Source organism: Dioscorea cayenensis, chromosome 1 (genome assembly GCF_009730915.1).
Source record: "Dioscorea cayenensis subsp. rotundata cultivar TDr96_F1 chromosome 1, TDr96_F1_v2_PseudoChromosome.rev07_lg8_w22 25.fasta, whole genome shotgun sequence".
NCBI classification, from domain to species: Eukaryota; Viridiplantae; Streptophyta; class Magnoliopsida; order Dioscoreales; family Dioscoreaceae; genus Dioscorea; species Dioscorea cayenensis.
The window spans coordinates 778,659-805,168 of record NC_052471.1 but is presented as its reverse complement, the minus strand read 5'-3'; the positions used below and the strand labels follow the sequence as shown (position 1 = coordinate 805,168).

Here is a 26,510-nt window from a genome sequence, read left to right as displayed (position 1 = left end):
TCACATTAAGCATTGCTTATATGGTATCTTCTTCTATAGATACTTGGGTGTTGGACTCCGGTGTTTCATTTCACATATGTCCGGATCAATCATTTTTCTTCACCTATAAAGAGGTTGATTGCGGTATTGTCTACCTCAACAATGATCGTGCTTGTAAAATTTCGGGCATTGATGATGTGGTTATTAAGCAAGCAAATGGGAAGGAGTATACATTGACCAATGTGAGGCATGTTCCCGAGATATCAAAGAATTTTATTTCGGCGGGGCAACTTGATGAGGCCGGTTATGTGGTTACTTTTGGCAATGGATCATGGAAAATCTCCAAAGGTTGTATGACGTTATTGAAGGGGCAAAAGGATGGAAGCTTATATACTTTTCTTGGTTCGCCTCAAAGATGTATGTTGGCAAGTGGACATGATGATGTGCATGCTTGGCATAATCGGCTTGGAAGATAATGATGGAGGATCACCTTGTCTATAAAGAGTTGGATTTACCACTATTGGGAATGATGTTAAACTTTCATCTATGAGTGATGAACAATGGAAGGTTATTGATCGAAAATGCTTGTCTGTGATAAGACCATATATTTCACCATCTATCTTGTTTGATCTTTATCAATGAAAGATCGCTCATGAACTTTTGAGTACTTTGGAGCAATCTTTTTAACAACCGTCGAGTATCAATAAGATGCATGCCATGAAGAGGTTATTTCTCTTGAAAATGAAAAATGGTGTCAGGGTGCGAAAGCATGTGAATGAGTTTAACTCTATTGTGGCATAATTAAAGCCTCTAAAGGTAAATCTTGATGAAGAGGTCTAATGTTTGCTACTTTTGAGCTCTTTGCCTCCAAATTGGGACACTCTTGTTACTACTGTGGCGAATACAATGGGGAACAAGTTCAAGTTGAATGATGTTGTTTCTTCATTGATTAGTGAAGAGACTAGAAGGGTTTCTTCACAAATGTCTAGTGACTCAAGCCAAGCACTAGCGGCCGGTGAAAGAGGAAGGTCTCAACAAAGGGATGATGTTTAGGCTAGTAAGGGCAAGTCACAATGAAAGGAAAGATCAAAGTTACGGGGCCGGGTTGTTACTTCTTGGTATTGCAAGAAACAAGGTCATTTGAGGAATGATTGTAATATTTTGAAGAGCAAGTGAAAGGGGAAGTAAGTTGATGCTGAAGCAAGCATAGCATCTCAAAGCGATGATGGAGTCATATTAAGCATTGTTTGTATGGTATCTTCTTCTATAGATACTTGGGTTTTGGACTCCGGTGCTTCATTTCACATATGTCCGGATCGATCATTTTTCTCCACCTATAAAGAAGTTGATTGTGGTAATGTCTACATCGGCAATGATCGTGCTTGTAAAATTTTGGGCATTGGTGATGTGGTTATTAAGCAAACAAATGGGAAGGAACATACATTGACCAATGTAAGGCATGTTCCCCAGATAACAAAGAATTTTATTTCGGCGGGGCAATTTGATGAGGCCGGTTATGTAGTTACTATCGGCAATAGATCGTTAAAATCTCCAAGGGTTGTATGACGTTATTGAAGGGTCAAAAGGATGGAAGCTTATATAACTTTCTTGGTTCACGTCAAAGATGCATGTCGGCAAGTGGACATGATGATATGCATGTTTGGCATAGTCGGCTTGGTCATCTTAGTGAGCATGGAATGAAGGTATTGCAAGATAAAAAGCTTATTCCTTTATTTGAGAATTCATCTCTTGAATTATGTGTGCATTGCATCATGGGCAAGCAACATAGAGTGAATTTTAAGAGGTATGAATCTCATGGAAAGTTGAAGGCATTGGAGTTGGTTTATTCTGATGTTTGTGGCCAGATGAATATCAAGTCTCTTGGTGGAGCTTCTTATATTTTCACTTTCATGGATGATTATTCTAAAAAGTGTTAGCTTTATCCATTAGCATCCAAAGATCAAGTTTTGAAACTTTCAAGAAGTTCAAGGCTCGTGTTGAGAAATAAAGTGAAAGATTTATAAAATGCTTGCAAACCGACAATGGCATCAAGAGAGTGAAGACGGTCCCTTACACCGCACAACAAATTGGTGTCATTGAAAGAACGAATAAAACCATTGTGGAAAGGGTAGCAAACATATTGACTCACTCCAGTCTTCCTAAGTTCTTTTTGGCGGAAGCGGCAAATACTGAGGTGTACCTCATCAATAAATCACTAAGTGCTCCATTAGATGGTGATGTTTCAGAAATTCTATGGAGTGGTAAGAAAATCTCTTATAATCATTTAAGAGTTTTTGGTTGTGAAGCTTATGTGTATGTGCCTTCCGAAAAGAGAAGTAAGCTTGATTTGAAATCAAGGAGATGTGTTTTCCTTGGATATGGTGGTGATGATAGAGGCTATAGGTTGTGAGATCCAATTTATAGGAAGACAATTAGAAGCCGTGATGTCATATTTCATGAGAATGTAATGTTTAAAGAAAGCAATCAAGAAGAGCAAAAAGATGATAAATTTGTTCCTATGCAAATTGACCCATGTGTTCCTCCTCGATAAGTACAAGAAATTCATTATGAAGATCATGATGATGGAGATGGCCATGGTGATGTTGATAGCCATGATGATAGAATAACATGGAGGTGATTGAGCAAGAAAATGCTCATGTTGATGAGGAAGAACAAGAATTTGAGTCTCTACAAATTTTGAGGAGATCTACAAGGACTCGTAAACCTATCCAAAGGTATTCTCCATCCTTTTATTATGCTTTATTTACTAATGCGGGGTGAGCCTGAGTCTTTTCAGGAAGGACAAAATTGTTTTAAGAAAGCTGGGTAGCAAAAGGCTATAGATGAAGAGATAGACTTTTTGCATCGGAACCAAACTTGGGGCTTGGTGAAGCTTCCAAGTGGAAAGAAAGCATTAAAGAATAGATGAATGTATGTGATAAAGCATAAAACTGATGGATCAAGAAGGCACATGGTAAGACTAGTGGTAAAGGGCTATGGTTAAAAGCATGGTATTTTAGGAAACTTCATGGGGGCCTTTTAACTTGACTTTGTCAATTGGAGTATAAACTTCTTCTAGTGTGGATATAATTATTAGTTTATTAAAATATATAATATGTTTTTTATTAACAAAATAATTGTAGAAACTATTGATATATTTCTGAATAATGAAGTTTTAAGATAAAATCTTGTGAGAATTAAATTCACATCGTGTTTACAAATATTGTCTTACAGTGATTATGTTATGGTAGATGAGTTAGACTAATTAAACATATCGAATTAAATTGGATTTATAATAAATAAAAATCAAATATAAACCGATTCTGACAAAATAAAAGTTTAAAGGTTTTTTTAGACTATAAGTTGTGGTGAGAATGGTTTCAAACGCTAACAAAAGTAATGGGTTGATGATATTCAATTGCTTTTTTTTTAAATAACAAATACATAATAAGTGCCCTCCAATTAAAAGGTGGTAGAAGCACAAATGGATATGGGGTACATTAGTTATTGTAGCTTAACAATCCCATAGAAATTTATCGTATAGAGTGATTTTACATGTGAGATAATAAAGACCTATCACGTGCGACCAAAATGATATATCAAGGACCATAACATGCAATTATAATTTTTTTACTATGAAAAATTGGATGATAGAAATTACAGCTCCTCCTACAAGAGACTTATACTGAGATTCAATGTACAATAATTGATTCCAGTGAATAGTGTGATCATTGTCCTTTCTCATTATGATTAACAAAAATAAAAAGTTAAAAACAGTGTCTTATTAACCAATTTATGGAGTATTCATATTTAAAAATCATCAAGATTATTTTTTTAGCTCTTCTCAATTTGTTAGGATAAGACATGTGAATATATGAAAGTGATTTTAAAAAAAAACAACAACAAATGAAAAATAAATTGTGAGCAATACACAATTTTTATAAAAAGCTAATGTTATGAATGCAAACTAAATTTAGGTGGATGAGTTAGACAAATCCTAGATTTGAATGGAGTTATTTTTTTAATGCAAAAGAACTACGAATAACGTTATGATGATAATTTTGTGGTGTGAAGAATATTGTTTAGTGAGTTTCTATTTTTTTAAGTTGGTAATCAAAAGAGATTGTTAAAATTTAGTAATACACTATGGTCTCGTTTGGTATGAGTGAAAATAACAACTTTTCTTGTAAAGTAAAGGGAGTGAATTGTTTTCACTCGTTTGGTTCCTTAAAAATAGATTGTCTCCTTGAAATCACTTTTCTTTTGACCAGGGAAAATGATTCACAAAGGGGGTCGTGAGAAAGTGATTGCAATCTTAGGTGGAAAAGTTTGATAATTGTTAAATTACTATATTACCCTCTTATCAAATAAAAATTCTTCCTTATTTCTGTTTTTTTTTTATAAACCCTAATTCATTATTGGATAATATCAATCATGACAATATTAAAGCAAACAAAATTGTATAATGGATAAAAGTAAAAAATATATAGCCATATATTCTTTTTGGTGTACAATAAATTATAAAAATCATATTTAAAAAATTCTAAAAAAAACTTTATGAAGAAAAGATTAATTATTATTTGGACTAAATTAATAATATTATTACAATTGATTAAAAACTCATTTTTGATAACTAAAGATAAAATTGAGACAAAATACAACTTTACATAGAAAATGCATTCATAACAAATGGAGGAATTAAGTTTGCATACAATTTAATTATAATTTTTATTGCATGCACCAAACACTGTACTATTACTTCGAAGGTAAAGAAATTGCATGTAAAATCTTTCCCTACAAAAGTTTTGTATACAATTATTTTTTTTGCAAACTCAAGAAGCTCACATTTAGTGCAGTTTCATGCTTTTTAAATTTTTTTTTTTATATGATGGCATTGTAACGGAGGCTCTTGGCCCATTTTATTTCCATGAAGCTTGTGTGATTTGAGCTTGATGCCAATTCATTAAATTAATCTTAATTTTGACATAAAAGTATGATTTTGCTTGAAAGATCAGCATTCTGCTGATAATTTTAAATTTTTTTAAATATAATAAATTATAAATAAAGTTCAATGGTTGATCTTTGAATTAGAAGATATCCTATTACAAAGGTGTCTTTTTATTTAAATCAAAAGTTATTCATATCCAAACCAATCAAGTTCAAAATGAAGTAGTTAGACAATGGAAGTCACTATAAGTGGTGGGTGAGTGATGCAAGGTCAAATCCTTTATGTCACAGTACTATACAATACTGTGCAAATATATTGTAGAAAATACTATATCAATACTATTCACCACTGTTCATAAGGTCCATTGTGGGAGAAGTCGTATTCTCCACCTGTACAGGATTGCAAGACAGGAGAGATTTATCATTGTGGGGTTGTGATCATTGATATATCATTGTGGCGTATGTGGCAAGCCCTAATTGTTGTGTGCGTTAACCCACCCTATTTAGTAAATCATAGAGGGTTATTAAGCCACCATAACTAGTGTACTACAGTACATGTCTATTCTTTTGACGCCCTATTGTGGGGGCAACGCTGGTTGTTTTCATTAAAAAAATATAGTAGTCAAAAAACTTCATATATGGGACCTTTACCTCTTGTTTGGTTGGGTGATTTTGGAGGGGTAACACGGGGGTGAGGAGGAGTGATGGTTGTTGTTTGGTTGGGGAGTACATAGGGGTCTATTTGAGGGGTGGAACTATTTAACAAAATTTTAATTTGAGAAAATGCCTATGAAAAGACCAAATAGTCCTTTATTAATTTGAGAAATTATCGTAATTTCTTTTTAAAACATAATTTCATCTCTTATATTATTTTTATTTTTTAATGTGTCAATTTAATATTAATAATATATTTTTATATAATAATAATTTAAAAAATATAAATATATATATATATAATGAGTGATTATAGTATTAGTTTAATAATATTATTATTATTTATATAATATTATTAATATTATACAAATAATAATATTATTATTAATATTAATATTAAAAAAACTGGTATAAAATAATCCTAGGTGTATATAAAAAATTATTATGATTAATTTTATATAAATGATAAATTGGTAAAATACACGCCACACCTCTCCTCATCTCTCCTCACTCTTCCTTCTAACCAAAAAAAGATTATCTCTCCAAACTCGTCCAACATAAAATTTATTCAATCCCTCCGTTCTCCTTCCCCCCTAAATCAAACAAAGCCTTATATTCTTGAGCTAACAAGTCAAATAAAGAATTGATCACATGAAGTTGTCTTCTATAAACTATCAATAATTCTTTAATAATTCTTTGATGCATTCATCTCTTTCTAGAAAAAACTGAATTTTATAATTAAAAATATATTTAAAATAAATGTAAAGATAAGAAAACATAATTTTTTTTTTTATCATTTGCATGGTCCAAATTCTTAATGCAAAGAACAGATGATTTACGCATAGGAAAGCAACACATGATCACAAAGTCCGTAGTTTTTTTCTCTCTCTTCCGAAAGCAATACATGATCACCAAAGTTTTTGTTTTACCGAACACAAACATTCAATGTAAAATTAAATGGCAATATATTAACCATTAAGTGCCCCCTTGTTCCTTTCTTTAAATCAAACATAGCCTTATATTCTTAAGCTAACAAGTCAAATAAACCTTCTTTAAATTAAACAAAGCCTTATATTGCCTTATATTCTTGAGCTAACAAGTCAAATAAAGAATTGATCACATGAAGTTCTCTTCTATAAACTATCAATAATTCTTTGATGCATTCATCTCTTTCTAGAAAAACTAAATTTTATAATTAAAAATATATTTAAAATAAATGTAAAGATAAGAAAACATAATATTTTTTTTTTATCATTTGCATGGTCCAAATTCTTAATGCAAAGAACAGATGATTTACGCATAGGAAAGCAACACATGATCACAAAGTCCGTAGTTTTTTTCTCTCTTTTCCGAAAGCAATACATGATCACCAAAGTTTTTGTTTTACCGAACACAAACATTCAATGTAAAATTAGATGCCAATATATTAACCATTAAGTGGTGATCGGCTGTGATAATTTTAATTTTTTTTAAATTAATGATAATTTTATAAATACCCCCCTTCCTTTAAATCAAAGGAAGCCTTATATTCTTAAGCTAACAAGTCAAATAAACCTTCTTTAAATTAAACAAAGCCTTATATTCTTAAGTTAACAAGTCAAATAAACCTTCTTTAAATCAAACAAAGCCTTATATTCTTGAGCTAACAAGTCAAATAAAGAATTGATCACATGAAGTTCTCTTCTATAAACTATCAATAATTCTTTGATGCATTCATCTCTTTCTAAAAAAACTGAATTTTATAATTAAAAATATATTTAAAATAAATGTAAAGATAAGAAAACATAATTTATTTTTTTTTATCATTTGCATAGTCCAAATTCTTAATGCAAAGAACAGATGATTTACGCATAGGAAAGCAACACATGATCACAAAGTCCGTAGTTTTATTCTCTCTCTTCTGAAAGCAATACATGATCACCAAAGTTTTTGTTTTACTGAACACAAACATTCAATGTAAAATTAGATGCCAATATATTAACTATTAAGTGGTGATCGGCTGTGATAATTTAAATTTTTTTTAAATTAATGATAATTTTATAAATATACATTTTTGCCCTTTATCCAGGACCAGGCAGTAGTGGGACGAAAACAAACGCAACACCAACTCCTTTTTTTTTAAATAAATGTGAATAAACCACAGATTTATTGAATAGGAAAAGACAGTACAAAATAAGAAACTTCTCTCACCAGGGGTGAGGAGAAACAGAATACAGCAAAAGGAAGTAAAAAGGCGAGAAAAAAAATCTAAGTAGACGGAAGATACCGTCTGGTATCTCAGGCCTTTCTAGAAAGACATCAGGAGCAACTACTCCTGAGCGCAACACCAACTCTAATGATCATGATAAGTTTTATAAATATAGTAGTCGGGAATCTTCCAACAATACTTTTGGGCAAGCAAGCCAAATGAAGAAGCTCCCTTCGACCCGGAACTACATTGAATATTCTTTGCATCCGTCTCCTTCTACAACGTTTGTCCCTTTTCCTCCCCCTCCAAAATTATATAATAGAGATTAACCTAGAAGGTCAGTCAAGCCGCTGTCGCTTGTTGACTTTGTAAATGTTTATTTATCATATCTCATCATCTCAATATATATATATATATATATATATATATAGAACCTCAAATTCATAGGGAAAGAGACGCACTACTCTTTTGATCATGATGCTAAATTGGCTCGTCATCTCCACCACCACTCTCTTCATCATCATCATCTCCACCATCATCATCTTCTTCTTCAAAACCCTAAACAATGCCGGCCTCCCTCCAGGCCCAACCGCCATCCCCATCATCGGCAACCTCCACTGGCTCTGGACATCATTCACGAACATAGAGCCATTCCTTCGCGACCTCCACGCGCGGCTTGGCCCCATCGTCACGCTCCGCATCGGATCCCGCCTAACTATCTTCATCGCCGACCGCCACCTTGCCCACGAAGCCCTCGTCACCCAAGGCGCCATCTTCGCCGACCGCCCCACTGCCCTACCCGCCATTCGCGTCTTCAATAGCAACCAACACAACATCAGCTCCGCCTCCTACGGCCCTCTCTGGCGTCACCTCCGCCGCAACCTCATCTCTGAAATCCTCCACTCATCTCGAGTCAAGCTCTTCTCCAATGGCCGGCAGTGGGTTCTCAACATCCTCACCGACAAGATACGCGCCAGCGCCGAGGCTAACAATGGCGTCGTCCTTGATTTCAAACAAAATCTCCAGTTCTCCATGTTCTGCTTGCTTGTCCTCATGTGTTACGGCGAGAAGCTCGACGAGAAGGCCATTAGAGATATCGAAACGGCGGAGAGGAACTGGCTTCTGTACTCCAATAAGCTCAATGTCTTCGCTTTCGTCCCCAGAATCTCCAAGCTCATCTTCCGAAAGAGATGGAACACGGCCATGGATCTCCGCCAGAAACAAAGGGACATAATCATACCATTGATCAGAACTCGAGAGAAGCACAAAGACAAGCAGAACAAACAAGGCCGGAGTGATGATGAAAAGGAGAGGTTCGTCTACTCTTATCTTGATTCTCTTCTAGACGTCAAGCTCGCGGAAGAGGGAAACCGGAAACTCGATGACCACGAGCTGGTGACCATTTGCTCTGAATTCCTCATCGCCGGCACTGACACCACGGCCACCGCTCTGGAGTGGATCATGGCTAATCTGGTGAAGCAGCCGGAGATACAAGCCAAACTGTTTGATGAAATACAAGGAGTTGTTGGGAGTGAAGCAGAGGAAGTGAAGGAAGAGGAGCTTCATAAAATGCCTTATCTCAAGGCAGTGGTTCTTGAAGGGCTGAGAAGGCACCCGCCCGGCCACTTCGTGCTGCCGCACACGGTCACAGAGGACGTGAAGCTCAATGGATACGTGATCCCAAAGGGTGCTTCTGTGAACTTCATGGTTGCAGAGATGGGAAGAGATGAGAAGGTGTGGGAGAATCCCATGGAGTTCAGGCCTGAAAGGTTTGTGCATGCATATCATTCCTCGTATTTATTTGTTTATTTAAATTTTTTCATCGAAATCTTGCATGTTAAATATGTTGGTATGGTATTTACGATTTAATTAGTGGTCTTTTATATGCTTATAGTGCAGGGTTAATTCCTGAAAATTGATCATGTAGTAGTGCTTCAAAATGTTTCATACTTCCACTGAATTGATTTATTATTGTACATTGGTATCGTGGGTAATCCTCTGCTTTAACATAGGTGTACGTGAAGATTCTTTTCCATGTTTATTATAATTGTATGATTGTATCTTATCATAAATGGTATTTTTTTTAAGTATTAACGTATTTCATGATTTGTTATTTATAATTTTATTTTGTTATTATTTTTTATTTAAGATTTATGGAAGGTGGAGAAGGAGAAGGTGTGGACATAACAGGAACCAAAGGAATAAAGATGATGCCATTTGGGGTTGGGAGAAGAATATGTCCAGGACTTACACTTGCCATGTTACATTTGGAATATTTCGTGGTTAATTTGATTAAAGAGTTCGAGTGGAAAGCTGTAGATGAAAAAGAAATTGATCTTGTTCAAGAGAAATCAGAATTTACCATTGTTATGAAAAATACTTTTCATGCTAGAGTTATTCCCAGAAAATGTAATATTTATTTTAAATAGGTTTTGGTTGCATCCATTATTAATTGTGTCTAGTTGTGTTTATGAATTTGTTTATGATTGAGTGTGACTTGTATCAAATTCTTGCTATTTAAATGCAATTTAAAGTACAGTTAATTATAAATATGAGATCAAATCATCATGGATGTGTATGATTAGCGGGAGATTTTTTTTTTCTTACTACTGAGCTGGAGGTATATGATTAGACGATAGTCTTTTCAGATGTAAGATCCACTTCTTCTTTTTTCTATAGCTTTACACTTAAAATTTTTGATCAAATTAGTCACAAAATACTCCAAATGCAAAAAAAAAAAAGTCCAAATCCAGGACATATCCTTCTACCCGGGCCAAAAAGATATCATATTTATTTCCATGCTTCCGGATATATCCACTACTTCTCCTTCCTCTCCTTCCATAAAACCTAATATATATATATATATATATAAAAGAAAAAAAATTATAAATTAAATTAAATATTACACTCGGGCAACATCCTCAGCATATAAAACTTAGAAGAGAAAAATATTCCTATATATTAAAAAAACAATTATATAAAATAACAATACATGAATAAAAATCAAATGTAATTCTAACCTCATTATTTTATTTAATGTTTATTTCTATTAGTATTTGAAGATGCCAACTTAGGCTTTGAAAATGATATGGGCAATAATAATGTCATGTTCAAGAGTCTAGCAAAAAACTTGCTAACTTTTTCAAATCTAAGCCCCGATCTAGATTTATTAAAAATGAATAATGAGGATAACCTTGAAAAAAAAAAAAAACACATATTCACTTTTATATGCGGAAGTGATAACTATTACTTTATAAAAGAAAAATTTAAGTGAACATTTTAAAAACATAAAAATAAAAAATATCGAATAAGAAAAATAACATATATATATATATATATATATATGGAAGTGATAATATAATTTACTGATATTGAATAAAAAGGCCCTTTGAAGTTCAAGTATTGAAAAAAAAACCATGACTATTATAAAACGATACTTACCAGATATTATTAAACTACTTGTTTAACACATGATAAAAATATCTAATGTAAAATAAGTTATTGATTTATCTGACTATTTTCTATTTGTACTTGAACATAATTATTATTATTTAAATTACAAACAAGTTATTCAATAATAATAATAATAATAATAATTCAAAATAATTACTCTCTCCGTTCTTTTTTATTTGTCGTGAATAAAGAAATCTCACATATAAAAAAAGTTTATTATTTCACATAATTTAATAAAAAATTAGTTATTTTTTTAAAATTATCCTTAATTTATATCTTCATATTAAATTTTTAAGAGGAGAATTGAATAGAGTATTAGTCTATGAATTTGTCTATGATTGAGTGTGACTTGTATGCAATTCTTGCTACTTAAATGCAATTTAAAGTATACTTAATTATAAATATGAGATCAAATCATTGTGGATGTGTATGATTAGGGGGTTTTTTTTTTTATAATCACCAAAATAGTCCTTGTATTTTTCTCTTTTGCTCTTTTGTCTCATTGAAATGCTCCCGATTAGTATCTTTATTTTTGAAAATGCTGATCACTTGTTAGAAATCTCCATCTGAGTCCCCTCTATTTTTTAAAAACGTGCCCACCCTAGGGACTGAGTGGCAGCATTTTTCAAAAGTGAGAGGACCCAGTTGAGAGTATTGTCAAACTGACTCAGCACATTTTCAAAAGAAAGAGACCAGTGGAGATTTCCATGAGATGAACAAAAAAAGAGATAGAGAAAGTAGGGCCGATTAACCATGATTATACTCTTTTTTCTTACTCACTGACCTCGCCAGTATATGATTGAATGATATTTTTTTTTCATAAATATGATAAATTTTTAGCCTATGCTTCTTCACCTAGGCGATGTGAGTGCTAATTAATCAAGAATCTGTTATAATCTTTTTTAGTGAAACCAATATAGCCAGGTTATGAATTTTTTAGTGCAAACTTTTCATGTTATTGAGTCACGTTACCTCCACGCGAATGAATAATTTTTTAAAAAAAATCAATTTTTTTTAAATCAAATAATATTGAAATTGATTGAAAGTGATAACCGAAGAAGTCACATAGTGGTTTATTATTTCCCAAAAACTTCAAGAATTTTGCATTTGTGGGTCAAATTGGACGCTTCAATCAAGTCTCGTGCTCTGATATCATTAATTATCAAGATGTGTTTGTTTTAAATTAAAAAATTATTTGAACGGTTTTTTACCACTTTCTCAAATGATTTATTTACTTTATAAAAAATAAAAATGTTTAATTACCTAAATTGGTCCTGTGATGATCTCTAATTTAGAGATCTCATTATTTTCAATAAGAACTCCATCCACCTCACATGAAACAAATGCAGGCTTCATGCCATATAAATTTTAAAAAAACATTGATGTAATATTGATTATTGACAATACTCAGTCAAAACATAATATCTATATATCATGCTGAAATTTTATTACATCATAACTGAAATTGTAGGTTTTTGCAAGGTATATATGCAAACCCAAATTTCATATTAACCCAAAAACCCAAAAATCATGAGTAGCAACCAATATCATGATCGATATGCCAAATTAAAATATATAAATCAAATACTAGATTTTTCTAGGAGTAATTCTAGCCCGCAAAGAATTTTTCATGACCACAGTGAACTCTGGCTTTTCAGATATAAGATCCACTTCTTCTTTTTCTATAGCTTTCCACTCAAAATTTTTGATCAAATTAGCCACGAAATACTCCAAATGCAAAAGAGCAAGTCCAAATCCAGGACATATCCTCCTACCAGCCCCGAAAGGTATCATATTTATCTCTTTGCTTCCGGTTATATCCACTCCTTCTCCTTCCCCTCCTTCCATAAACCTAAAATAATATATATATATATATATATTGAGAATAAAACATATAAATTAAATAAAATATTACACTTAGGCAGCATCCTCAACATATAAAACTTACAAGAGAAAAATATTCCCATATATTAAAATACAATTATATAAAATAACAATATATAAATAAAAATCAAATGTAATTCTAGCCTCTTTATTTTATTCAATGTTTATTTCTATTAGCATTTGAAGATGCCAACTTAGACTTTGAAAATGACATGGGCAATAATAATGCCATGTTCAAGAGTCTTAAAAAAATAAATTGCTAACTTTTTCAAATCAAAGCCCGGATTTAGATTTATTAAAAATAAATAATGAAGATAACCTTGCAAAATAAAAAATAAAAACATATATTCACTTATATCTGTTGAAGCGATAACTATTACTTTATAAAAGAAAAATAAAGTGATTAGTTTAAAAATATAAAAATAAAAAATATAGAGTAATATATATATATATTGGGCAAATTTGCTAAGAAAATTCTTAAAAATTGAAATCTAGTAAGGTTGATTATTCACCGTGAAATCCAACCGTGCATTCTGTTTTGATATATAATATTACTGATTTTATAAATAATAGTAGAGTGAAAAAGGAATGCACAATAATGTAATTTGAACAGTCAATAATAATTATCATAATAACTTAATCAATCTTAATTGTTTAACTCTATTTCTATTAACAATCACCAGTTAAAATAAAATTATATCTTAAAATAACTTATCGATCCATTCTTAACCGGTACAAAAATTAGGTTACTATTGAAGTTACGACGTTCCTATGAATGAACGTCCGCAAATAAAGTGATAACATAAGTTATTTTGTTAATATATCTGAAAAAATTAAATTTAAAATCAAAATAAAATAAAATAATAGACAAACCTTTCCGGCCGGAACTCCATGGGCTTGTCCCAAACCTTGTCATCTCTTCCCAGGTCTGCAACCATGAAGTTTATAGTCACACCTTTCGGAATCACGTACCCATTCAGCATCACGTCCTCGGCGACGCTGTGCGGCAGCAAGAAGCGCCCGGGCGGGTGCCTTCTCAGCCCTTCAAGAACCACTGCCTTAAGATAAGGCATCCTTTGAAGCTCCTCCTCCTTCACCTCCTCTGCTTCAGTACTCTCAACCACTCCTTGTATTTCATCAAACAGCTTGGCTTGTATCTCCTGGTGCTTCACCAGATTCGCCATGATCCACTCCAGTGAGGTCGCCGTGGTGTCGGTGCCGGCGTTGAGGAATTCAGAACATATGTTTGACAGCTCATCGTCAGTGAGCTTCCTGTTTCCCTCTTCAGTGAGCTTGATGTCTAGAAGAGAATCAAGATAAGAGTAGACGAACCTCTCCTTTTCATTATCATCACTCCAGCCTTGTTTGTTCTGCTTCTCTTTGTGCTTCTCTCGAGTTCTGATCAATGGTATGATTATGTCCTTTTGTTTCTGGAGGAGATTTATGGCCGTGTTCCATCTCTTTCGGTAGATGAGTTTGGAGAGCGTGGGGAAGAAAGCCAAGACACTGAGCTTGAGAGAATATAAAAGGAAGTTCCTAGTAGCTGTTTCGATGTCTCTAATGGCTTTCTCGTCGAGTTTCTCGCCGAAGCACATGAGGACAAGCAAGCAGAACATGGAGAACTGGATATTTTCTTTGAAATCAAGGACGATACTATTGTTTGTCTCGGCGCTGGCGCGGATCTTGGAGATGAGGATGTTGAGAACCCACTGCCGGCCATTAGAGAAAAGCTTGACTCGAGATGAGTGGAGGATTTCAGAGATGAGGTTGCGGCGGAGGAGGCGCCAGAGAGGGCCGTAGTGGGCGGAATTGATGGTGTGTTGGTTGCTGGTGAAGACGCCAGTGGTGGGGATGGCCGGAGGGCGGTCGGCGAAGACGGCGCCACGGGTGATGAGAGCGTCGTAGGTGATTTGGCGGTCGGAGATGAAGATGGCGCGGAAGGAGCCGATGTGGAGGGTGATAATTGGGCCGTAACGAGCGTGGAGGTCACGGAGGCGATTGGGGAAGGCCTCGGATGAGGTCCAGAGCCATTGGATGTTGCCGATGATGGGGACGAGAGGTGGGCCTGGAGGAAGGCCGCCATTGTTGAAGATTTTGAAGAAGAGTGTGTAGGAGAAGAAGAAGAAGAGAGTGGAGATGATGAAGATGAAGAGGTAAACGAACACCATCATGATCTCTAGAGTTGGTGAAATTTTGTTTCTGTTTTTTGGGTTGTGTTTAAATTAGGGAGATAAATGAATAAATCTGGAATTATTGGAGTTGACTGAATTATTTTTCATTGACTTTCTAGAATTAGGAAATGGAGAGAACAAAAATTTTTTTAAAAAAAAATAATTGAAAGAAAAAAATGGCAGGAAGCTTCATGGGGGTTTCTTGACAATTGAAATTGGAGTATATGCTAGTTTTTAGTTTATTAAAATATATATTATATTTTTTATTAACCAAATAATTACAGAATTTATTGATATACTGTTTTTTAATAATGAAGTTTTGAGATGAAATCTTGTGAGAATTAAATGCACACCTTGTTTATAAATATTTTGTCTCAGTGATTATGTTATGGTAGATGAGGTAGACTAATTAAATATATATAATTAAAGATTGTTTTAGCCGATACATTGCGGTGAGAATGGCTTCAAGCATGACCAAAAGCAATGGGTTAATGATGTTTAATTACATTTTTTTTTTAAATAACAAATACATAATAAGTGTCCTCCACTTAAAAGATGGTAGAAGGACAAATGAATACGGGTACATTAATTATTGTGGTTTAATGATCTTATAAAAATTTATTATGTAAAGTGATTTTACATGTGGGATAATAAAGACCTGCCTCGCGTGACCAAAATAATATACCAAGCATCACAGCATGCAATAATAAAATTTTTTAACATAAAACCTTGGATAGATGGAAATTACAGCTCCTACAAAAACTTATAATGAGATTCAATATACAATAATTGATTCCAGTGAATATTGTGATCATTGTCCTTTCTCATTATGATTAACAAAAATAAAAAATTAGAAATAGTGTCTTATTACACGATTTATGGAGTATTTATATTTAAAAATCATCAAAATTATGTTTGTGGCTCTTCTCAATTTGTTAGGACAAGACAAGTGACTATATGAAAATAATTAAAAAAAAATGGAATACCTTATGTAGTCCCTTTAATATAGTCAATATATCTTTTTGGTTCTTCTAATATGATTTGTCCTTAGGAGGTCCGTCTATTTTAATATTTGAAAAATATAAGTTCTTATAGAGATCTCCTAAGGACAAATTATATTAGAGAGAGATTTAGGTTTTTAAAATATTAAAATAGAGTGATCTCCTATGGACAAATTATATTAGAAGGATTAAAAGGGCAGATTGACTATATTAGAGAGATTAGATCGGATATTTTACAAAAAAAAAAAAACTAATGAAAAGTAAATTATGAGTAATATCACAATTTTTATAAAAAAACTAATGTTATGAATGCAAACTACATTTAGGCGGATGAGTTAGACAAATTCTAAATTTGTATGGAGTTATTTTTTTTTTTTAATGGAAAAGAACTACTAATAACGTTACGATGATAATTTTGTGTGAAAAATATTGTTTTAGTGATTGTTAATATTTTGTTAAAAAAAAAAAGAAAAACTTCAGAAGCCGACATTTAGTTCATTTCATGCTTTTTCTTTTTTTTTTAAAAAAAATTGTTTTTTAAAATGATGGTATTGGTAACGGAGGCTTTTGGGCCATTTTATTTCCATGAAGCCTGTCTGATTTGAGCTTGATGACAATTCATTAAATTAATCTTAATTTTGACATCAAAGTATGACTTTGCCTGAAAGATCAGCATTCTGCTGATTATTTTAATTTTAATTCTTGTTTCTTCTTTTGTATCGTGCTCCTGGCTCTTTATGGTAATGAATTTGTGGTTTATTTTTTTTTTTTTTAAAAGAAAAAAAACTCAAAGGTGGTTCATAAATAGGTCATTTTTTTTAAATCTAAAAATATTCATATCTAATCCAATCGAGTTCAAATGGAGTACATAGGAAACTTTATATTTTGGAGTTTTACATTCTTGAGCTAACAAGGCAAACTAGAAAACGATGATATGAAGTTTATCTTTTATGAACTTATATCAATAATTCTTTTCTGTGTTCAGCTCTTTATAATTAAAAATATATTTAAAATAAATGTAAAGATAAGAAAACATAATTTTTTTTTATTTCTATTATTTGCATGGTCCAAATTCTTAATCCCCAAGCAAGAGATGACTTATGCATAGGAAAGCAACACATGATGACCAAGTCCATAGTATGGACAGACATACTAGATTTATAAGAAATAAAAATCAAATATAAACCGATTCTAGCAAAATAAAAAGTGTAAAGATTTCTTTAGCCGATAAATTGTGGAGAGAATGGCTCCAAGCATGACCAAAAGCAATGGGTTGATGATGTTCAATTACATTTTTTTTTTAAATAACAAATACATAATAAATGTCCTCCACTTATAAGATGGTAGAAGGACAAATGGATACGTGTACATTAGTTATTGTGGCTTAATGAATTTGTAGTTTATTTTTTTTCACAAAAAAGGAAAAAAAAATACTATGTTACAAAGGTGGTTCATAAACATGTCATTTTTTTTTAAATTGGTTTTTTACTTGCGTACTTCTGTAAAATCATGAATTTGTTTAAATGCCCTAATAAAAATAATATTTGCTTGTATACCCCTACAAATCAATTATATTTGCTTAAATGCTCTTATGGTTAAGTTGACACATAATGCTCTTATAGGTTTGTTAATATACTTATCAAATTTTTTATTATATTTTATAGATTTTAAATTATTTACAGTAATCGTTGGTATTTGGCCCGCCAACGATGTTCACGTTTGGGAGGTTCTCCAAATAAGCTCCGGTAACGGCGTTGATCAAGTTGAGACCTATGCTAGTGAAGGTAACGGCACATGTGCAGATGCCACGGCGTCGGATGTAGTCGGTGTTGAGATGGTCTAGTAAAGTTAGTTTAAAACCTCAGAGGACGGCGTAGATGTCTCTGACACCGATTTGAAAGAGCCGGCGAGTGAGATGGCATGGTTTGAAGGGATTAGTGAGAAAGGAACCTCAAAAGATGGCGGCTGAGTGGTTGAAAAGTTTGGAAATTTTTCTTAGATGGCTTAGGTTGGATGATGTTAAAGGTAATTGGGTAATTTTTTTAAGTTGGGTAAAGTGGGAATTATTGTTAATTCCATAAACCCTAACGGTGGCTAACCATAAAAATACTATTTACTTGCATACCCCCATAAATTGGGTAATAGTGTCTGATTACCCAATTTATGGAGTATTTATATTTAAAAATCATCAAAATTATGTTTGTAGCTCTTCTCAATTTGTTAGGACAAGACAAGTGAATATATGAAAAATGATTAAAAAAAATAGAATACCTTATGTACTTCCTCTAATATTGTCAATATATCCCTTTGGACCTTCTAATATGATTTGTCCCTAAGAGGTCCGTTTATTTTAATATTTGAAAAATGTAAGTTCTCATAGAGATCTCCTAAGGACAAATTATATTAGAGAGCTTTAGGTTTTCAAAATATTAAAATAGAGGGATCTTTTATGGACAAATCTTATTAGAGGGATTAATGGGCAGATTGACTATATTAGAGAGACTAAATCGGGTATTTTACAAAGAAAATAACTAATGAAAATAAATTGTGAGTAATATCACAATTTTTTTTATAAAAAAAACTGATGTTAAGAATGCAAACTAAATTTAGGTTGATGAGTTAGACAAATCCTAAATTTGTATGGAGTTAATTTTTTAATGCAAAAGAACTACTAATAACGTTACGATGATAAATTTGTGTGAAGAATAGAATATTGTTTTAATGAGTTTCTATTTTTTTTATGTTGGTAATCAAAATAGATTGTTAATGTTTTGTTAAAAACTTCAGAAGCCGACATTTAGTGCAGTTTCATATTTTTTTAAAAAAATTATTTTTTACAAGGATGGTATTGGTAACGAAGGCTTCTGGGCCATTTTATTTCCATGGAGCCTGTCTGATTTGAGCTTGATGGCAATTGATTAAATTAATCTTAATTTTGACATGAAAGTATGACTTTACCTGAAAGATCAACATTCTGTTGATTATTTTAATTTTAATTCTTGCTTTCTCTTTTGTATCGTGCTCCCGGCTGTTTTTTTTAATGAATTTGTGATTTATTTATTATTATTTTTTAAAAAAAAAACTCTTTTACAAAGGTGGGGTAAATTTTTCAGGAGGTCACTAAACTTTGGCTCATTTTCACTTTAATCACCGAACTTCAATTTATATCAATTTGGTCACTAAACTTTAATTTGATTTCAACCGATAATAAATCAAGGATTTCAACCCCCAATTGATTACATGACTATCTAAAAATCTAAGTCAGTCTTTTCATTGACACATTATTAAATCTATTAGAGGTGTCCACGTCATCGAAAAAGAGCTACATCATTCATTTGGAGGTTTGAAATCTCTTGATTTACTAGCAAGTGAAATGAAATTAAAATTGAGTGACCAAATTGATACAAATTGAAGTTCAGTGATCAAAGTGAAAATGAGCCAAAGTTTAGTGACTTATTAAAAAATTTACCCTACAAAGGTGGTTCATAAACAGGTTTTTAAATCTAAAAATATTCATATCCAATCCAATCAAGTTCAAATGAAATAATTAGGAAACTTCATATTTTGGACTTTTACATTCTTAAGCTAACAAGACAAACCAAGAAGGATGACATGAAGTTTTCTTCTATGAACTTCTATTAATAATTCTTTTCTGCATTCAACTTTTTATAATTAAAAATATATTTAAACTGAATGTAGGGATAAAAAAACATAAATTTTTTTATTTTTTATTTTTAAAATTTGCATGGTCCAAATTCTTAATCACCAAGGAAGATATTACTTATGCATAGGAAAGCAACCCACGATGATGAAGTGCATAGTATGAAGAGACTTACTATTTTTAATATATTTGTGCTTACATCTACAAGGTTTTATTTTTTTTTTTATTGAAAACAAATAATCAATGTAAAAATTAGGGGTAAATTTTTTAGTAGGTCACTAAAGTTTGGCTCACTTTCACTTTAATCACCGAACTTCAATTTGTATCAATTTGGTCACTCAATTTTAATTTGATTTCAACCGATAATAAATCAAGGATTTCAACCCCCAATAGATTATATGACTATCTAAAAATCTAAGTCAGTCCTCCCATTGACACATTATTAAGTCTATTAGAGGTGTCCATGTCATCGAAAAAGAGCCACATCATTCATTTGGAGGTTGAAATCTCTTGATTTACTACCAAATAAAATGAAATTAAAATTGAGTGATCAAATTGATACAAATTGAAGTTCAGCGATCAAAGTGAAAATGAGCTAAAGTTTAGTGACTTACTAAAAAAAAATTTACCCTAAAAATTAGATGACAATAAACTAAAGAGTGGCCGGCTGTGATAATTTATTTATTTATTTTTAATTAATGATAATTTTATAAATATACAATTTTGCCCTTTATTGATCTTCTCCACTTGTTTAAGTACAGAACCAGGGAGCAGTGGGAGGAAAACAAACGCCACACGACGACTCTAATGGAGATGATGCTAAATTGGCTCCTCATATCCACCACCACCCTCTTCATCTTCATCATCTCCACCATCTTCTTCTTCTTCTTCAAAAGTCACAACAGTGGAGGGCTCCCTCCAGGCCCAACCGCCATCCCCATCCTCGGCAACCTCCAATGGCTCTGGACATCACTCCGAAACATTGAGCCACTCCTCCGAGACCTCCATGCGCGCCTTGGCCCCATCGTCACGCTCCGCATCGGATCTAACTGCGCGATATTCATCTCCGACCGCCACCTTGCCCACGACGCCTTAGTCACCAACGGCGCAGTCTTCGCCGACCGTCCCCCCGCCTTACCCGCCTTGCGCGTCTTCAATAGCAACCAACACAACATCAGCTCCGCCTCCTACGGTCCTCTCTGGCGTCTCCTCCGCCGCAACCTCATCTCCGAAATCCTCCACCCTTCTCGAGTCAAGCTCTTCTCCAATGGCAGGCAGTGGGTTCTCAACATCCTCATCTCCAAGATCCGCGCCAGCGCCGAGGCAAACAACGGCATCGTCCTTGATTTCAAAGAAAATCTCCAGTTCTCCATGTTCTGCTTGCTTGTCCTCATGTGCTTCGGCGAGAAGCTCGACGAGAAGGCCATTAGAGACATCGAAACGGCGGAGAGGAACTGGCTTCTGTACTCCAGCAAGCTCACTGTCTTCGCTTTTTTTCCCAGAATCTCCAAGCTCATCTTCCGAAAGAGATGGAACACGGCCATGGATCTCCTCCAGAAACAAAAGGACATAATCATACCATTGATCAGAACTCGAGAGAAGCACAAAGAGAAGCAGAACATACAAGGCCGGGGTGATGATGAAAAGGAGAGGTTTGTCTACTCCTATCTTGATTCTCTTCTAGACATCAAACTCCCTGAAGAGGGAAACCGGAAACTCACTGATGATGAACTGGTCACCATCTGCTCTGAATTTCTCATCGCCGGCACCGACACAACGGCGACTGCTCTGGAGTGGATCATGGCGAATCTGGTGAAGCACCCGGAGATACAAACTAAGCTGTTTGATGAAATACAAGGAGTGGTTGGGAGTGAAGCAGAGGAAGTGAAGGAGGAGGAGCTTCAAAGAATGCCTTATCTCAGGGCAGTGATACTTGAGGGACTTAGAAGACATCCACCCGGCCACTTTGTAGTACCCCACAGCGTCAAAGAGGACGCAATGCTCAATGGATACGTGATTCCAAAGGGTGCTTCTATAAATTTCATGGTTGCAGAGATTGGGAGAGATGAGAAGGTGTGGAAGAACCCCATGGAGTTCAGGCCTGAAAGGTATGTTTATATATGCGTTCTTTATATATATTATAATCAAAATCTTGGTAAATACAAAAAGAATCCTGAACAATTTCCAGGTCTCTATGAATTTCTTTTAGGCCATAGTTTTGCTGCATATTTCATGCTTACATTGAATTCGTTCTTTTAAAATTTGGAAAATAAATAGGCATAAGTTAAAAAAAAAAATTATCGGCAATAACCACTATTTAGTGTAATGGTATATTATAAGAATAGTGAATGAACAGACTCACTGAGTCACCAATACCATTATAATATTGTGTATATACACTACATAATCAATGAAGAACTACTGTTTATTTACTGTTCACAAATCCCACGTGAGAGATTGGGCATGGTAGGATTGTAATTGCTATATGTGATACCATACCGAGTTAATAAATATTTAAGATGGGGTTGTTAAGCCACCGTAATTAATGCACTACTGTTTATATTTGTCCCTTGACATTTTTTACAGGGTGGTGTTTATTGCTTTGTAAAAAAAAATATTGACTAAACTTGGTTGAAATACAAATTTTCTCTTTGATATTTTAGATTAGGAGAGTAGCATTTAAAGTAAATATAAAAATCAAATGAATATGGCAATTTTTTTTAGTAGTTTCTCGGTAATTACTTCTTTATTGAAATTTAAAGAAGAATCATTTCAGTACTGTGCTTTTGTATGTTTTGCATCTAGTATATTATATTGTATCTAGAAGAGATGTTTTAGAATATTATTTTTTATATCATTAACATATTTTATGATTTTTTATAAATGATTTTATTATCATTATTATTATTATTTAGGTTTATGGAAGGCGGTGAAGGACAAAGAACGGATATAACTGGGAATAAAAAAATCATGATGATGCCTTTTGGAGTTGGGAGAAGGATATGTCCAGGACTTGACCTTGCTATGCTGCATTTGGGATATTTTGTGGCTAATTTATTTAAAGAGTTTAAATGGAAAGCTGCAGATGGAGAAGAAATAGATGTTGATCAAGAAAAATCAGAATTTACTATTGTTATAAAAACTGCTTTCCGCGCTAAAGTTATTGCCAGAAGAATTTAATATTTGTTTTGAATAGGTTGGTTTGGCATAAATTAGCGATTATGTGTATGCATTTGTCTATGGGTGTGACTTGATATTCAACTCTTGATGATTAAATACAATTTACAGCATAATTAATTATAAATATGAGAATCAAATGGTTGTGTATGATTATACGATAAAGACAAAAACGCTAGGTAGGTTTTTCTTGCTATTTAACCACTTTTCCCCTTTGTTGTTGATGAATCACTTTTGATCCCTTTCAAAAATTGAATCTTACATAAATTGATAAAAAAACAACCAACGGAAAGAAGACATTGTGGTTTATTTTTTTTAAAAAAAAATATTCAAGAATTTTGCATTTCGCATCTCACTTGGGTACTTAAAAGAAAAAAAAAATCGATGATGCCGTAGTTTTTCAAAATGTTTCATGCTTACATTGAATTGATTCATTATTGTGCATTGGTACTATAGTGTAATCGCACACAATTGAAATCATTTGACCACCATGATGAGGTGGCAACAAAATGTTATGGTGCTTATGATGGTGTGACAACTTGAAGGCTTGGAGATATTTGAAGAAGGTTCAATTTCCTTGTTTATGACGAATCAATTAACTTAAATTACACAGAGATTTCTCAGAAAATATTTCGAAGCAAATTCCTTGTCATTGATGAATTGATTAACATTAATTACCTAGAGAATTTATTATTTACCCACGGAATAATTCGTTGCTATTTAGCAAGGGAATATAAAATCCCTAGGTAAATTATTACCCACGAGGTTATTACCCATGAATGTTAATCCCTGGGAAATCCCTCGCTAATAAATATTACCTAGGGATTTTACAATTTTAGCTAGGGAATTGTCCCAAGCTAATTGATGTTTTTCTTGTAGTGAGGATCTTTTAGGGAAATATTGTGGAAATACATGATGGATCCCTCTTGGGGCTGTGCAAAGGTGATATAATACAACTACGGTCTATCCCATTCGAATTTGTGGCCTATTCAGGCTGGTAGGATTTCCTTCTTTTGGAAAGGGGTTTTGAGCTGTTTACCGGCTATTAGGAGTTGTTTTTCTCATGAAGTCATTACTGGCAAGGAAACACTTTTTTGGAAAGATGGTTGGCTAAATCGTAGTGCACCAATGAATTTGTGGCCAGATGAATACAGAGCCAGCCCCCGTCCCAATGGCACAATTCATGAGCTTATCCACTTATTGGATGAGCTTCCCTTTACCGGTAATAAACAAATTAGACATACTCCTGCTAGTGTGTGGACGTCTGATAGTCTGTTGGGAGATAAGGAGCGATGGAGACTTACCGCAAATGTGACGTTCTCGGTGAATTCCTTCTACAATCTCTTAATCGATTGGGGGTTCAGATGTCCGGTGTTGAGATTTTTTTGGCATGATTGGTGCCCTAAGAAAATCAACCTTTTCAACTGACTTGTGTGGCAAAACAAAATCCTTTCGTTGGAAAACCTAGCACGAAGGGGTTGAAATAGATTACTTACTGATATCTGTGTCATGTGTAATGCCGGGTTTGAGTTGGTCAACCACCTGTTCATACACTGCTCTTTTGCCAACCATGTGTGGGAATACTTCACCAGAATACTTCAGTTGCCCCAGTCACCGTCCTCTCTCAAGGATCTTTGGGGCCCCTGGAGAACATGTTTGCATACTGAAAGAAGGGCTTTTGGGGACTTAGTGGCGAAAGCAATTATTTGGAATATTTGACTTGCTAGGAACGATTTTATTTTTAATGCCAATGTTATGCATACACATTGCCTCATTGTGAAAATTGATCGTATGCTTGTATCTTGGTGCTCTTCTATCACAGAGGGACCTAGAGCGAAGATAGATGAGGATATCAACACTGTCAGAAGAAGTTTGGAGTTTCTTGGTCCCCGAACAAAAGATTTAGGCGAGACCCGACCTTCAAAAGAGGCGCTCGACCCCAACATTGGCTAGGCTCTGAGCTGGTTGTTTCTCTTTTGGGGGCTTCTGCCCTTTTTATGCTATTCCTTTTTGTCGTACTTTACCACATCTAGTGGTTGGTGAATTTTGTATCTGATTTTTTATTAATGCGAAGTGGTTTATCCACATTTTCAAAAAAAAATTGAAAAAAAATGGTAGGAAGCTTCATGGAGGGCATTTATTTTGCCTTTGTCAATTGGAGTATAAACTGCTTCTAGGGTGGATATAATTATTAGTTTATAAAATATATGATATGCTTTTTATTAATAAAATAATTACAGAAATTATTAATATATATTTGAATAATGAAGTTTTAAGATAAAATCTTATAAGGATTAAATTTGCATCGTTGTCCGTATGGTGATTATGTTATGGTATATGAGTTAGACTGATTAAATAGATCGAATTAAATTAGATTTATAATAAATAAAAATTAAATACAAACCAATTCAAAATTAAAGGTTTAAAGGTTTTTTTTTAAATAACAAATTGTGGTTGAATGATAAATACGACCAAAAGCAAGTGGTTGGGGTAAAAATTTTAAGAGAGTACCAAACTATAGTCAAATATTAAAATAAATACCGAATTTCAATTCGTATCTTATTTAACATCACACTTTAATTTCATTTCAATGGAGGATACCCATTCATTTTCGATGAGGAATTGTTAACGTGGCCGCCGAAATGATCACGTGGCATGCGTTTTAATCATCATCACCCGTTCTGAGTCACATCATCCCAAAATTTGCCATATCGGCATCCCCCTTTCTTCTCCCTCTTCTTCTTCTTCTGCCCTCTTTTCTCACTCTCTTTTTCCCTTTCATTTCTTTTAAATCTTGTGACTTTCAAGAGCTTAAAAGAAAGAATCATGACGGAGTCTTCAAATTTGGATCACCATCATCAACACCGAGAAGACATTCTTGGAACCCCTTCATTGCCACCTCTTCCCAATTTCCATGTAGTTTCAAGGCACCTTGAATGCAACCAACCTCTCATTTTGTAAGTACAGAGCTCATGCATGTATATGTTTTTCTGTTAATTTTCTCTTTTGAGTTTATTCATTTGTTTCCTTCCTACTTGTTTTAAATACTTCAATAATATTCCATATAATTCCTAGGATTTGGAAGTTTCTTTCTTGGCTTCTTTCTCATAATTATATATGTAAGGTTATATATATATATATATAATTACTCATACTTATATTTGATTTGTTTTTCAATGTAGTAACAATGGTGATGAATATTATCATAACTTCATTCCTAACTGTAACACAATCATTATTCAAGACCTGGGGTTTCATCACTGGACTAACACTGGACGTACCTTCATTGTCAGAACCAAGAAACCATGCATAGATCAAAGAGGAGTTCATAGATTCATCGAAAAACACACCATCATTTTTTCGGAGAAAACATCAGCTTTGTTCTTCCAAATGCT

At 33.4% G+C, this 26,510-nt stretch overlaps 3 protein-coding genes across 3 annotated transcripts; 2 read left to right on the top strand and 1 right to left on the bottom strand.

The window, feature by feature from the left end:
• The first annotated feature begins 8,221 nt into the window (after nucleotides 1-8,221).
• On the top strand, nucleotides 8,222-10,258 carry LOC120275735 (cytochrome P450 89A2-like). Its single transcript, XM_039282456.1, has 2 exons — nucleotides 8,222-9,537; nucleotides 9,918-10,258. The coding sequence occupies exons 1-2, from the start codon at nucleotides 8,243-8,245 to the stop codon at nucleotides 10,195-10,197; spliced, it is 1,575 nt and encodes a 524-aa protein (XP_039138390.1). The 5' UTR covers nucleotides 8,222-8,242; the 3' UTR covers nucleotides 10,198-10,258.
• Nucleotides 10,259-12,588: 2,330 nt separating this feature from the next.
• On the bottom strand, nucleotides 12,589-15,364 carry LOC120265075 (cytochrome P450 89A2-like). The gene is made up of 2 exons (XM_039272992.1): nucleotides 13,979-15,364; nucleotides 12,589-13,073 (listed from the first exon to the last, which is right to left on the bottom strand). The coding sequence occupies exons 1-2, from the start codon at nucleotides 15,274-15,276 to the stop codon at nucleotides 12,809-12,811; spliced, it is 1,563 nt and encodes a 520-aa protein (XP_039128926.1). The 5' UTR covers nucleotides 15,277-15,364; the 3' UTR covers nucleotides 12,589-12,808.
• Nucleotides 15,365-20,700: 5,336 nt separating this feature from the next.
• Nucleotides 20,701-23,242, top strand: LOC120265182 (cytochrome P450 89A2-like). The gene is made up of 2 exons (XM_039273076.1): nucleotides 20,701-22,046; nucleotides 22,854-23,242. Exons 1-2 carry the CDS (start codon nucleotides 20,746-20,748, stop codon nucleotides 23,116-23,118), a joined length of 1,566 nt encoding a protein of 521 aa, XP_039129010.1. The 5' UTR covers nucleotides 20,701-20,745; the 3' UTR covers nucleotides 23,119-23,242.
• Nucleotides 23,243-26,510: the final 3,268 nt, after the last annotated feature.

Coding starts and splice junctions, on each gene's coding strand:
- LOC120265075 (XM_039272992.1), bottom strand. CDS start 15,276: ATGATGGTGTTCGTTTACCTCTTCATCTTCATCATCTCCACTCTCTTC. Junction 13,074..13,978: donor ATGGAGTTCCGGCCGGAAAG/GTTTGTCTATTA, acceptor ATATTATTTTAG/GTTTATGGAAGGAGGGGAAG.
- LOC120265182 (XM_039273076.1), top strand. CDS start 20,746: ATGGAGATGATGCTAAATTGGCTCCTCATATCCACCACCACCCTCTTC. Junction 22,047..22,853: donor ATGGAGTTCAGGCCTGAAAG/GTATGTTTATAT, acceptor ATTATTATTTAG/GTTTATGGAAGGCGGTGAAG.
- LOC120275735 (XM_039282456.1), top strand. CDS start 8,243: ATGATGCTAAATTGGCTCGTCATCTCCACCACCACTCTCTTCATCATC. Junction 9,538..9,917: donor ATGGAGTTCAGGCCTGAAAG/GTTTGTGCATGC, acceptor TTTTTATTTAAG/ATTTATGGAAGGTGGAGAAG.